Source organism: Vespa mandarinia, chromosome 22 (assembly GCF_050613455.1).
Source record: "Vespa mandarinia isolate Hongniang chromosome 22, ASM5061345v1, whole genome shotgun sequence".
Taxonomy (NCBI): Eukaryota; Metazoa; Arthropoda; class Insecta; order Hymenoptera; family Vespidae; genus Vespa; species Vespa mandarinia.
This window is the reverse complement of record NC_140831.1, coordinates 88,417-103,551: the sequence shown is the minus strand read 5'-3', so window position 1 is coordinate 103,551 and position 15,135 is coordinate 88,417. Positions and strand designations below refer to the sequence as shown.

General features: G+C 39.3%; 1 protein-coding gene across 6 annotated transcripts in view; it reads left to right on the top strand.

Annotated features, from left to right (window-relative positions):
* Positions 1-15,135, top strand: part of LOC118442780 (uncharacterized) — a 46,662-nt gene that overhangs the window by 26,566 nt on the left and 4,961 nt on the right. For 5 of the 6 annotated variants that reach the window (XM_085663453.1, XM_035868851.2, XM_035868850.2 and 2 more), the window contains exons 2-5: positions 12,977-13,336; positions 13,663-13,872; positions 14,746-14,874; positions 14,945-15,070. In XM_085663453.1, coding sequence (XP_085519579.1) covers positions 12,992-13,336; positions 13,663-13,872; positions 14,746-14,874; positions 14,945-15,070 — 810 coding nt within the window. In that variant the 5' untranslated portion in view covers positions 12,977-12,991. Of the gene's footprint in view, positions 1-4,262; positions 4,352-12,976; positions 13,337-13,662; positions 13,873-14,745; positions 14,875-14,944; positions 15,071-15,135 lie in introns of those variants that run through there. The other variant, XM_085663454.1, reaches the window with a different exon arrangement.

The following is a 15,135-nucleotide window of genomic DNA, read 5'->3' as shown; positions in this document are numbered from 1 at the left end:
GAGTCTATGATATCCTTTTTTATTTCCACAAAATTGATCTAATTCCTACATCTAATGAATTCGTCGAGAGAGAAAAACGCTAAATTTGACGACCACTGTGCGGCGCAACGTAATACTCGTGGTCGATCAATTAGCCCTATATATATATATATATATATATATATATATATATATATATATCTATATATATATATACATATATATATATATAGAGAGAGAGAGCTCTCGGTGTACATTGTGTTAGCAGAGGGTTTGAATCTGAAGATACGGTGTGTTTTTTTCGACTGCAACGCAGTTGAGAATTTTCCAACTACCCCAGTAAATACGAATCCCTCTTTGTGTCTTGTGCAGTAAAGAGTAGTTACATTTTTACTATACACCGTATGGTAAATGGTTCCATCATTTCCTACCTGGAACTTGGTGTTTACGACGCTTGCATTAGAAGCTAACCCGATAACAGCGTTGAACGGGAAGCGTTCGACGTTTTTCACGAGATAAATACGTCGAAAAAGAAAAAGACACGTAGTCTGAAAACCTATTCGGTGAAATAACGCGAGAGAGCTCTCTCTTTGTTGGAGCTTCGAGTGGCTCACGTTCGTGCCTCGTTAAAAGTCCGAGCTAACGACTGTTTTTTTTCTTTTTTTTTTTCCCCCGAGCAAAGCTAATTCGACTTCTCGCATAGATATCGCGCAAAACGTCATGTCTGCCGAGGGATATCCTGTTTTTCTACATCTCGCAAAATTCGTGACTTTTTTTTCGTCTTGAAAGACAACTTTCAAGTTCTATTGGTAGATAGGAAAATGGAAAGCAACGTACTCGAACGATAGCTACGATCGTACGGGACAAGAAAAAGAGTAAATTGCAATCGAACGCAGAAACTCGGCAGAGAAATCAGACGAGGACGACGGCGACGACCTGCGAAGCGTCCTTAATTGACTGCAACTGCAAACATCAGAGAGAAAGACCGGCGCAATTTTTTCCTCTCTCTCTCTCTCTCTCTCTCTCTCTCTTGTTCGTGGCAGCAAGAGGAGGCTTTCGAGAAAGCAAGGCGGTGCGCGCAACACATGCGGAACCGCCCACGTATCATTTCTTCGTCCCACTCCTCTGTCGCGTTTCTTTCATCATCGAACTCAAATTAGAAAATCCTTTTGCATGTCGAAAATCGTACGAAATCGTGTAAGAATTTTTTTGACAATTCCCAATAACTTTAACAATCCTGTATCTTTCTACAAGTACGTGAAAACATCGTGAATGATCGAAAATGTTATGGAAATATGATGGAATAAAAGAGTGGAAAGTAATGTAAGGCACTTGTTCTAATCTCGAAATCGAATAAATATTTATAATAAATTTTGTCGCGTTAATGAAATTCGCGTAAAAGAAAAAGTAAGGTAATTCGTTGGTCGGGAGATGGGTTATTCGCAGATCACTCGATCAAACGGCAATTATGCGCCGCTAATAGCGCACGAACACCTAATAGCTAGAGGATCTCTAAAATCGGGGATAAGGTACCTTATCGACATGCCCGAGTTCCTTTTCGAATACGAATTCTTTTTCTCGACGAGTTTTCATTGGCTCGCAAAACGATGATAACGAGCGATCGAAAGGAGGCGTACTCGAACGAAAATTTATCGGACTAAGCGGCTCTCTCTCTCTCTCTCTCTCTCTCTCTCTCTCTCTCTCTCTCTCTCTCTCTCTCTCTCTCTCTCTCTCTCTCCGTTGTGTAATTATCGATAATACGTTTCATCGAGTATGCATTAGCTCGTTTCGTTATAACATGCGTATCTCCCGATAATTCGTACCGAATGAAATTCGATTCTGTCCGAAAAGATATGTTGAAAAAATATGTTTGAAAAAAGATATTGGAAAACTGAGATTACGTAAGAGACAAACTTGATCCTATGAACGACGATATATAATATGTAGTTTTCGTATAAAGTAAATTTGCACTAATTTTCAACTCTGGTATTTTAATGTCTCTGATATTGCAAGATCGAAATCATGAAGATTTTCATAAGGATTTAGTGTTATCAAACTCGTTTAAAAGTTTTTCGTAGCGAGAGAGATCGCTCACGGTTGTTCTTCGTACTGCGATAAAGAGCGTTTAGTGGCGCAGCGTCAACTACGTTGAATGGACCTATTGTGCGTACCATCCTCGTACTTTAACGCGTTTTATGTTTTTACGGCCTCTCTGTGGTTTATGTTCATGGGGAGAACGACGTCTGGCTTTTCCTTCGATACCCCTTACTCTACCTAAGCAATCTACGTACGTATTCTACGCGTTATCTTTTATCGTCTTATTTCATCATTATGCCTCCGTAATGTTTTCTCTTACGTATTAAACGAAATAAGATATACCTAATTCTTTGATTTTATTCAACGTAACTCCTACACTGCGATCCAATCAGTGAGAGTTCTTTGCCTCTGTTACAAAGCTAACGTTCTCGACCGGTTACGGTCTATGGTTGCTCATATATCAAGATGTACCTTACAAGCCGATTAAACTTGAGCATAGTTAATTATAGAGTAAGCTTAATTAGTCGGGTCGACTTGTTAGTGCGAGTTAATTAAATGGCGTGTGCAGTTGTCAGTTCGTTGCTAGAGCTCCGAACTACCTATGTTTTACCTATGACGAAGAAACACGAAAGCACGATGCTTGTTTTTTTTTTCTTTCATACGTAGACGATGCGACACACCATTAGGTAGATAACTGGGGTTCGTCAAAAATTTATTTGTAGGATTACTTATTCGTATTCGAAGCACGATCGATATCGATATCGATATCGATATCGAATATCTTTCGTCCGAGTGACTCAATTGAATCAAGATTGTTACTAAGACGATACGCCTTAATAAAAACGCGATGCTGTGGCCTAGTAATACGGATCGTATTTTCGAACTTATCGATGAATCCGTGATTGTCACGGTTCGGTGGCGGCACCCCGATCAAACTTTACGCCATCTAAACTCGAACGAGCGTAGGAAGATCTTTGTACCTATATCTTGGACGACTCGATTAATCTCGAAACCAGTTTCCGAAGGCATATAAACCGCCTGCACACCCAAATTCTCCTCCCTAGTTCTACTATTATATTAGTTTAATTTGACGAAGTAAGGTCATTCGTAATACGTGCACCATAGAAGACGAATGTCCAAGATCGATCGCGATGTAATATGCCGAGGGCGTACAAATCGTTGTTATAATCCGGCCGGATACTTTTCCCATTAAGAAAACATTCCGCGTGAAAAACGTCCCCGTCGATTTCCGAGCCGATTATTCGTACGAGGCACGCCTAGAATATATTAATTGGAATAATTTAACATGAACGTAAAATGGCCGAACGACGATACTTGTGTGAATGGTTTTAACGTATATATTTACTTAATCGTACATAACTTCTTCTATTATTAATTCGTAGTATTATAATTGAGTTCGGTTCGTCGATTTTACGTAGTTACATACGTATATATAATGTTATGAGAAAGCAGTTATCAATTTCTACAGATATTTACAATGGGAATCGGTCAGGCGTTTATTTTAGATAATATTTGTCAAGAGTAAAGAGCAGAAAAACACTTGGTGTCCCGTACGATTATTCCTCACTTTGATCGCTTATCCGTGACGCTCTTTGTAGGAATAGATCGAGGAACGTCGGCGAGCCGTAGGAGAAGCTCCGCCGAAACCGTCAATTTTCCGATATTCACGCTTTGACTCTTATCGAGTCTTTCGATGAAAACATTTCCTAAACTTTTTCTCAGCGAAGACTTAACGACGCTTTAATGCTACGTCTACCTAAAATATATTATTCCTTCTATTTTATAGCGTGCAACGTCGGTAGTAATTATCGAACGACTTCAAAACGAAGTTTCACGCGTTTTCGAACCCCCGAAGAGACGGAGAACAAAGCGGGCCAATATCGTCTCGAAAGTCAATTAACGCGGTGTGAAAATAACGAAGCATTTCGAGGAGAGCGCTCGTATATTTTCTGCCAGTAGACCCTTCCGGAAGGCACGAATCGTAGGCCTTCAAAGGGTATTGTTTTACAATTTCGAAGACTCAAGGGTAGGTTTTTATCGAAAGAAATGAGAGAGAGAGAGAGAGAGAGAGAGAGAGAGAGAGAGAAAGAAAGAGGCTAGTAGAGGGATAGGAAAACCAAGGATTTCTATCATATGACGAGCGAGTACTTTTCCACTGTGGTATAGGTATACATAGGTACTTATATATATTTTTATTCGAAATGAATCATCAACGAGGCCGTCACGTTCGTATCGCAAATTTCTATGGAGACAAGCACGGAGACTCGACGTGGTTGGACGTTGCAAAAAGACGAGCGATGATATTTATTCGTACGTAAGTACATATTCTCCTCATTAATAATCATCTCTCTCTCTCTCTCTCTCTCTCTCTCTCTCTCTCTCTCTCTCTCTCTCTCTCTCTCTCTCTCTCTCTCTCTCTCTCTCTCCCTCTCCCTCTTATACGCAGATACAATTGTAAAATGGCAATTCGTATAACGTAATACGATGGGGGAGGGGGGCGAGTTCGATAGGAGAGGAGTTATCGTTCAAGACCTTTTTTCGTTTTTTTTTTTTTTCTTTTTTCCCCTTTTTTCCCCTTTTTTCCCCGAAAATAACAAACAAACAGCGGATATTATCGCCGAGAGGTTTATTTGCTTGCGCATGATCGTGATATATCGACGAGCTAAGCGATAACACTAGCTTAGGATATACGAAAATTTTATGGTGTTTATATGTTTCTTTTTCCGCTTAACAAGCGCGAAACGTGCGCTAACAATATCCCGTGGTTGCGCGTACGTTTACTCGATCCTTTTTAATTCTTGTCGTTCAAAATTGTCGCCTTTTGCTGCCTCGCATAAATCTTTAATTCGAGTAATAACTTATACAAACTTCCATACGGATTTCGATAACACTCGGCAACATCTACAATTGCAAATATTTTCCAGAATCAACGCATACTTAATTTGTGATATTGCGCGAACTGATTATTCTTGGAAATTTTTCCAAGAAGCCTTGCAACGCGCGTTCCTATCTCATCTGTATTTTCTTCGAATGAATTTGTTTTTACTCAAACGTATTTCCAATTTACGTATATACGTTGCTCCTTTGAGAGCGTTGGGCGTTAGGCGTCTCGACGAGAGTGCATATGTAAGTACATCAAACGTCATTCGTCGATGATATAGACGTGTACCTAAGTGCTTACATAGAGACGACGAATGCATAGTCGAGTAGACGATAGACCGTCGGCTCTTTTAGATTTACATATAGACGTCCTCTCAGCAACGTTCCTCGTGAGAGAAATTCATCGATGCTGAAAAAGATTCGGTTCGTTCGTCGAAAGTGCTTTTGTTCGAATTACTTTTTGAGAAATATATAATATTTCTCAAAATATAAATTATAGCTTTAATATCATCGAGAGATCTTATATATTTATTCGATCCTTTATTATATCGTATCCTCGAACGATATTTTAGAAGGACGAAGTAGCGGCAACGTCGGTTTACTTTTTTTTTTTTTTTTTTTTTTTTTCATTATTGAAAACGATTCGGCAAATAATTCACACTTTGTCGACACCGACAAAGGTGACAAAATCGGTCACCTTTGAAACTTTGATAGTACGGTTACTACATTCGTTATTCAATATCTCTGGAGAATTTCTTTAACGAATTTATCGGCAAATATAGAATTCCACGTATAGGGGTCAACCGATGATATATGGGTTAAAGCGCGATTACGCGAGAACACGCGATCTCTTTATTATTAACAGAATCAAAATAATCGGTAGGCTCAACTAATTCGCGTGATTACAAAATGATGTCGATGTTTCGACGAGCGAGCGCTTTTACAAATATCATCTTAGTCGCATTTAGCGTTGTATCCAGATATATTATTAAGCGCGGTCGCGAGTATACATAAGGCCGTGGCATTTTAGTGTATGTTAGTTCGTGCAAATCGCAAAGATTAAAAGATAATCGTCGTGTACGTGTAGCTTTAGAAAATATTACGAATTACATGACAGAGATTTCCGCGTGATTCCGCTTTTAAACGACGATTAAGCACTTTTCTTTCTTTCTTTCTTTCTTTCTTTCTTTTACGAGAATAAATCGAACAGCCTGATCTTTTTCTCCTTTCTTTCTTTCAACGGCTTTAAAAACGTTAGAAATTACCTTATTGAAAACTCACCTTTATTCAGCCTTCAAAGTTCACGATGTCACCGGGGTATCTCCTTTTTTTTATTATATATTTCTAAGTTGTTCGTAAAAAAGAAAAGGAAAAAGAAAAAAAAGAAAAGACAGAGAAATGCTTGCTCGCTTATAGGATGTATGTATCCTCTTTAGTTTTCTTTGTTAGAAGATCCCGTTTTAAATAAGAGCAAAATAAGAGTTTCCGCTGATGCTTCTTTGATACTCCTTACAAGTTTCTTCTTTTATCTCTCGTCACGTTTCCGAGCGCTTTTTGAGAAGATCGAGAAAAAATTATTTTCCTTTCGTCATTACGTACATTACGAAAGATAGCTTCGCTCTCTTTTTATATCCCCCCTTTCATTCGGTTTTATATAGTATATATTTCAATACTTTTAAAATTCGTTTCATCGCGGCTACTGAAAAACGCGCGACTCTTCCGACAATGGCGTGCATTTGTCTTCTCGATTATCATTACGATATTTTATTTAATCGTAACGATACGTAAGAACCAATGGTATATTTTATCTCTTGTAATTTTACGACCGGTTGAGTGTATGTGCTTAGGAAGATCGCTTTGAAGAGACAAAAAACAACCTCTGCCCTTTTCTCCCTCTCGTTCGTGTGCCCTATTCAAAACTTTTCAACCGTTTTTCATTGTTTGGAAGAACGATACTACTCACTCACCGTTCTCTACTACGTTAAACTTCATGCTAAGTGAGTGGAAGACCTAGGAGAATTTCATTCCCCCTAGAGACGAGCAAGTAAAACTTTGTGTACCGACTAAATATGCCTGGGCTTTATTAAATCCTCTCGTGATTTCATTTCGTCCACTACCACCCGATGGGAAACATCAAAACGGGCCAAGAGAGAGAGAGAGAGAGAGAGAGAGAGAGAGAGAGAGAGAGAGAGAGAAATAGAGTGAGAGAAATAATTCCACCTCTGTGTTTTAACCGTACATATCTTTAAACATGTAAGTCGATAAAATGACGATTAAATTCACGATGATTTTATGCGTTCTCATTACTACGTTAAATATTTTTACCGCTTATTCATTGCATTACATTACAAGTTGATAAAATTTCAATTACATATACATATATGTATATATATATATATATATATATATATATATATATATATATATACGTATATGCAAGATATTTTTATCGATAAGAATAGAAACCTATTTAATAACATTAGCGAAAAGTTTCGAGGAGCTTTCAAATTACTACTCGGAGAGTAGTTTAATCTTTATGAAACAATGCCTATGCACGTTCGTCTTATTTTACTGATTTTTAATGATCGTTTGCTTTTGCATATTGCTTACAACAGTCTCTCATTACCGATTCACTCTCTTCCTTCCGGCTACTCTACCGGTCCTGATTGTCAAATTCGTGACACATATTCATCTCAAATACGCTCGCATTTTAATACTCTATTGTCCATTCATACACGCACGTATTCTCCCTCTCTCTCTCTTTGATTCCTTCGTATATCATAATTAGAAACATATAATATACCGATACAAAAACGATGTAAAAAGGTTGACACGTTCTAGATAGCTCTACTTCGTATGAATCGCTTGAGAAAGGTAAGACCGAATAAAATGTTCAATCTCATTCTCGAGGAGTAACGAAGTACGAGAAGACGATATGTGCACGGGGAAAGTAAAGTTTTGTCTCTAGCCCACGAAGAGATATGGCGCTTAGCCGAGACTTTTCTTAGTCCCGAGAGAACGTCTTTGAGCTTTGCTTTTTTTGCCCTTTCGTTTCTCGTTGGAAATTTCGCACAGGAGAACGATATCTGACGGAACGGTAACCACCTGCAACAAGGTTAAAATCTTCCGACATTGTTAATGCAGGCCCTCGCTTGACCTTATTTTTACTTTCTCTCTCTTTCTCTCTCTCTCTCTCTCTCTCTCTCTCCTCTCCTTAGGGAGATGCGATGACGTACCGCCGTATTAGAAGAAAATGAGAAAATAGGTGGTGGCGTCGTGCTCAAAAGTCGGCTTCGAAGCACTCGCACAAGGATTAGGGGTCTTCGCCGAATTCGCGTAGTTACGTGAATTGAAAAAGCTTGAGCTTACGAGGACATTGCTGGTGCGAAAAAAGAAAAGAGCCGGAGAAACGTTAATCTCGTTCGTAAGGTACGAAGGCTAGGCAATTATCTTTTCCAAATAAAAAATATAATACATAATCCTTTAATCCGTAGGAATAGTGAAACTTTCTCTTGCACTATCTTAATAATACCTCTCGCGAGCCTTTTTAATTATCGAATTAATTTTTTCTTTTCGTGTAAATATGGTAAAAAAAAAAAAAAAACAAAGACGGTGGATTCCTCGTACGATTGTCGTTACGAGAGGAGGATTATAAATTTTTTTGTTTTCGAGCAAGTATCTCGTTAAACATTTAGGTACAACTTTTACAGCTCGTTCGCGGTAACATCTGCTAGGCCAAAAGAGACTAAGCAAACGGTTCCTTTGTGTACACAGCACGTGCGCACGAGACGCATTAAATGCCGTCCGAGTAGACTTGAAAATTTCGTAAGCGGAAGCTCGTAAAGCAGACGCGATAAAGAGAGAAAGAAAGGATGAAAAGGAGAAACGTTTTATCTTGGTTTAATTCGGGAAATGGGATACCCTTCCTTTCTTTCTTCGTCGCTATCGTATTATTTTACGATATCCCATAAGGGATAATATCGATTAAGCGTGTTAGCGTTATTAAACGCGTTGCTCGATATAATATAAGCCTAATCAATGGGAGCAAAGCGGGGCTGTTCGTTAATCCTTTTTCGTATCGATAAACGAAACGATAATTTCCATCGCGGAAAAGCGAATGAAAAGATCGCGATGGTATAAACTAATATGGGAATAAAAATGAAAAAAAAAATGCAAATTTAAATCCATGCACGTAGAGAGGTAGGTAGATGTACCCATCTATAAGGATTTTTCTCTTTCCGCGCTTGTTCCTTATCGAGAATTATCAGCGGAAAAGATTGCGAATAATCGTTCGACGACTAGTGTCCACTTCTTGTGGGAAACGCGAGCCATTATATAGGCCATTTGGTATAATCAGGCCGTTGCTTAATTATTTTAGCTTAATTATTTCGATCCAATTACGAGCACATCGAGTCCGTTCGGTACAGAATTCTTCTTTCTTCTTCTCCCCCATCCCCTCTCTCCACCTCTTTACACCACTCTTTTTCCCTTCCATTCCAATCGTTGGACTTTAAACGAGGAGCAAAGTGTACAAAGAGTGGTAATAAAATTCTCCTCGAACTTTACTACTTTTCGATCCGTCGCTCTTTCCAAAGTACGATCGTTTCTCTTTTTAACGTTATCGAAAAGAATGTCGTTCAAAACTGATCGAAGATATAAGTTGGAAACTGGATAATGGTTACTTAAGTTTCTATGTATAGAGCTCGGTTAAGCCGATACAGCAGAGGGTCCGATCAATATCGGAGCGGGTCGCGTCGAGTTTGAAGTATATGTGTGTGCGTGTGCGCTTCGTCGCAACCTGGATCGCATTTTCCTTCGAACGATCCAACGAAAACAATCCGTCGAATTCTCCTAACGTTTGCATTTCCGCGAGAGAAAGATTTTTCGTTAACGGGTTGAGTTGTGTTCCATTGGAAGGATCTTAATCGCTTAGATTCGATACTTACTTAAAAATTTTTTAAATAATTCGTTTTCCCGAACGGAAAGATTTAAAAGGGTGGTGGCGGAAACGCCTTGAGATCAATTTAAATTTAGATCCTAAGGAAGAGATGATGCTTGCAGCGTCGGAACGCCCGGAGATTCATTTTAAACATTCATTCGTCTCCTTTTGATATCGCTAGGCTGACGTCACTGTTTATAACTTCAGAAATAACTGTCAGCGTGAAATCTCAGACCTTTTTTTCCCTTTCGATCGGTCTTTGGATTCACGTTCGAGCACAAGGCTGCTTTGTGCGTGCGATTAAATGAATGAATGAATGAGCGAACGAACGACGTTTTCTTTTATTATTCTTCGACATCCGGATTTCAATTCGATCGGAATGCAGTGGGTTCCGATCCCTTTTGAAAAATGCATCCGCGTTTGAACCGTTCTAAGGAAAAGAGAGAAAATAGGCGGCTAGACGTATAAACTCGAGTTGCTCGTTGAATTCTACGGTGGATTGATTAAGCGTCAAGTGTCGCGTCCAATTTGGACATTTACGAACTCGAAATATAACCATCTCTCCGTATTATATATATGAAAAATAAATGGGCCGTTAAATCGTTGAAAAGTGCTTTAACATATCCCATATTCTGGTTTTTGATGGGTGTTATGCAAATCGTTACGGAGCCCGCTACGACCAAATGCACGTTAATTCAGTTCTCATCGAGAGACATCCACTCCCTCTCTCTCTCTCTCTCTCTCTCTCTCTCTCTCTCTCTCTCTCTCTCTCTCTCTCTCTCTCTCTCTCTCTCTGAAAGGATAATTTACCAAATATCACGTATTGATATAGAAGTGATTTAGAAAAAACGATAATAAAATATTTGACGGATTTTAATAAAAATTTGATCCCCTCGCCAAGCCGCGTCGTCATTGTCCGTTCCAAAATTTTCACTCGGTGACTTGTCAGCAGTCGTCGTTTATTTTCCGAACATCGAACTCGAACCACGTTCGCGAATCAAATCGCTATCTCTATTTTATATCTGCCATAGATATTAACGAATAGGATGTATGACTGATCGTGAGAGACTAGAACGATCTTTGGGGAAATAACGAATTTGCGTTGGAACGTGAGAATAGAGAAATCGAATCGTTTGTAAATATCCTAATGTTTATCTTGCGCGGAATATTAGCTTGCGGATGCGAGAAAAGCTTTGCAATTTTTTTTTCCACTTTTTCCGATTTCCTTCGAAAAATTTCATTATAAATCAGACGAACGCGATATCTTTTATTTGCTCTTTTATTTACCACGATTAATCGTCGCTCCTTATCGCCGAACGTGAATATTCTTGCTTCTTTTTTTTCTCTATTTCATTAATGCTTATTGTTATTCTTCAATATTCGTTACGACGTTTCTTTCGATTTACGCCAGAGAATTCGAAATGAAATCTTATAGGAAAAATCGAGAGATTCAATGGTAAAGAAAAAAATGTAAATGTAAATATCGTAAAGCGTGATCTAACCGTGATTCCTTCGAGGATCCGTGGTTTTTCAACGATCCTATGTTAAATCTAATTACGCTTGATCGGTCGTCGCACTAAATTTACGCCAAGTTTGACATAGCGTAACGTCGATTATGACGGCCGCGTGGACAGACGGGGAGGGAGGATGGGGACACGGAGATTGATGGATGGACAGGTCATCCATTGCCACCGTCAAGCACTCCTCCATAGTACGATTTATAATACGATATCATCTTTCTTTTTCACACCCGGTTTCTATAAGAATGTTAAGAACGTGTTCCAACTGTGCGAACTCTTTTAGAACGGATGTCGCACGATTGGTCTATATCCATGGAAAATCGATAGTAGATACGAGTAGGCGATATAAGATACATTATTGTGGAAGGACAAAATGCTTTTGGTTCTTATCGATCCCTTTCATAGTACATTATCGATCGTATTAAGCCTCAAAGCCAACACTTCCGTTCGGCGCCTCCAAGTCTGAGAGACATCCGACCAATTCTACATTCTATTCGCGTAACCTCGCGAGAAGAACGATCGTCGTAGACTCTCGTGCACGTCTTTCGTATATCCTTTTATCAGTCGACGAACGTTTCGGTGTGAATATTAAGTAAAGATTTTCACTTGTTTACCTTTACTACATTATAGGCCGCATTTAAAATTTATTCGAAAGATAAATGTTTCGAGTCCATTGTTAATTTATAAGAAACAAATAATATGAGCATTTTTGGATACTTAGAAATGCCACACCCGAGTGTGGCCCCTATCTCGTTTCGCTAACCATCTGTATTTATCATCCGGTATATTAACGAATTTTATTTACAGAACGAACAACGTTTATGCATCATTTTACTCGGAAGCCGAACCGAGGCGTCCAATGACATCATCCTCCTCTTCGATATTCCACCCGCATAAAGACTCGTTCGTTCTTATATGAGGGAATACGATGATGTATTCTCGCACGCGTACAAGTCTATCTATCCCGTAGAGAACGATGCTCGACATTCCTAACCGAAAACGTAATGCTGTTGTATTATATTGCCTGGTTATGCACTTGTATTTAAACGTTCGTGCTTTTGACAAGAAGAAACCAAAATGCGATTGTTCTGCCTATGTATGAGCATCGTAACGGATCTTGGATAGTTTATTTTTCAACGATTTATTTCCCGAATCAATTTTCCTTCTTCTTAATTTTCTGGTGGTTCTATCGTAATTTCTTCTCTCTTTCTTCTTCGCGTTCTTCTCGTACCGTAACGACTCGTACCGTCGTTTGAATCAGCCGACGATCCCATTCTCAATTCAACTTCTCTCTCCTCTCGCTCTCATCGATCACGTCGTAGAAAAACTGCGAACGAAGGGGTGATACGGTTCGTTCTCTCAAAGTTTTTCATAAGAGCATCATCAACGCCGTTCCCTTTCGGTACAATTATAATATTGAATGAATGAAGCAACTGATAGAAATTGTCGAAGCTATTTTTATCGACACGACGACGCGATGATAAATGTATTATTTCGATAAAATAGCTTACTCGATTGACTGTTGTATTGCTCTTTAAATGGTTTTTTTTAAATATCTCGAATTATTCCATATCGTATTAAGTAGTAATAAAATTTACAGGTGTAGCAGCATGGTATGATACAAGCGAGCCTGAAGAAAAAAATGATGAAGCCTCATATCCTGACGTACCTACTCCTCCTCCTCCTCCTGCCTATAGTGCTGGGATATAACTTGCAAGAGGACGATCTGGTCTTTGACGACATCGGCGAGGAAAGTAGCAGTACTCCCTCGATCGAGAGGCACATCGCTGATCGTAGTAGAAACGTAGTGGAACACGATCGAAGATTGACGAAAGATACAAAGAGACATCATCGAGTCGAGAGATTATGGGATATACCGGATGTCGTCGTTCCAGTCGGTCACATTTTCAAATTAAGGATCACGAGACAAGCTTTCGGTGGTAGCGTAGAACGTTACGAGGTGAGTGACTCGTATCGCCTTACTCGCACAGGTGATATCTTTCTTTCTCCCTCAATATATATCTGGACAAGTGCCAAACTCTCTCTTGAGTACCGATGTCGCGTTTCAACGTCAAAAGTTTACTTACTCGCTCCAATCGTTCTTCCGTCCGCCGCTCCCCCCCCCCCTCTCTCTCTCTCTCTCTGTCTCTCTCTCTCTCTCTACGGGAGAACAGCCAACAATCCGAATGAGTCTTGTTTGCTATCCAATTTGCGATCTTTGTCCCTTGAAATCTTCGATTTCACTTTGGCAAAGATATATCGAATCGAATTCATCACGATTTTCAGATACACGAGGCAAATGGACAGAGCCTGTCCCGTTGGTTGTACTGGGACGATGCCGCTTCCACTCTTCTTGGTGTCCCATCGAAGAAGGATGCCGGTAATCATCATTTAATCGTCAAGGCTATCGGGAAACACGGCGACAACGCCAAAGACGCTTTCGTCGTGCAGGTAGTTCCGGAGAAACGCGAGGAGGTCAAGCATAAAGACGGCAAGGTAAAATTAAAGTTTGTCATTTTCGACAAATTATATATCGCAACATAAAGGGATCGGAGAAACGTCGTTAGATTTGAAACATATCGTGGAAAACTGAGTGATTTTTCCTATCGACTAACTCTCAGTCTTTATCGATTTTGTTAACCGTGTGTCGGGCACTCCTCCACGTGGTTGCCTCCGGCTTCAGAAGAAAATATTTTCTTGGCAACGTTTCAAGCGTTTTACGTCCAGCTCGCACACGTAACAGGTACCCATTCGCCAGTTTCTAGGTCAAGTTTCGAAGCCGAACGAAAGATAAAATGAATGATATGCTTTTAAGGCGAATTCGGCCATCGGATAACTCGGTTTCGTTCGATCGATTAAAATTAATGCTCTCGTTAAAACTTAAATCGACGTTGAATGAACCTCTTACACTCCGATTACATTTGTTTATTTGGATACTATCTTTCTTTATTTATCGATTCGCAATTAAAGGAAGCATCTGACACGATATCGCACTATTCGATTTCTAATTTTCATTTTCATCGTCCTTTATGCTAGTAGATTGGTTAAAGAGATAAATAATTTGAAAGGAAAACGTTGTAACTACGTAATTGTTTAAATTTCGAAAAATCATTATATATACACGATATATATTGACGTTAAAAGCTCCTTGTCGTCGATTTGTCGTTGCGATTTATTGCTATATTTCAATCTCATAAAGAAATTAGTTTCGTAGACGGTAACTGATTGATGCCAATTGATATTGTCATGCGTCACCGACGTACGAGTAAGCTTCCAAGTATCCAACGACCCTATTAATTCTTCAGGTTTCATTTGCAACGGTCGTATAAACGAAATGCGAGGATATTAAAACGATTATTCCCATTTTAGAGTCACTGTAAGGAAGGAGAGGACCAGACGCTGCTAACGATCTTTCTGGATGTCAAGTTCGAGAATCTCACACCGTCCGTTAAAGTAAACGCGATCGAGAATCTTGCTGGATTTTTGGGACTCCACACGGTTAGTATTCTTTTATCCTCTATAATACACATACAGGTTATACTTATGTTCTTCATTATCTCGTTTTCAGAGTGCATTCTCTATGCACCCGCAAAGCGCTAAGGAAACTTTGAATTCCGATTCTCTGGTTATATTTACCGGCCCTGGCAATGTTAAATATCGTACCGAGAGGCATCTGACGGCCATCCAATGGCAGGTAAATGTATTGTAAATGATTATCCTAGTATTCTTTTATATATAAATTTTATATATATATATATA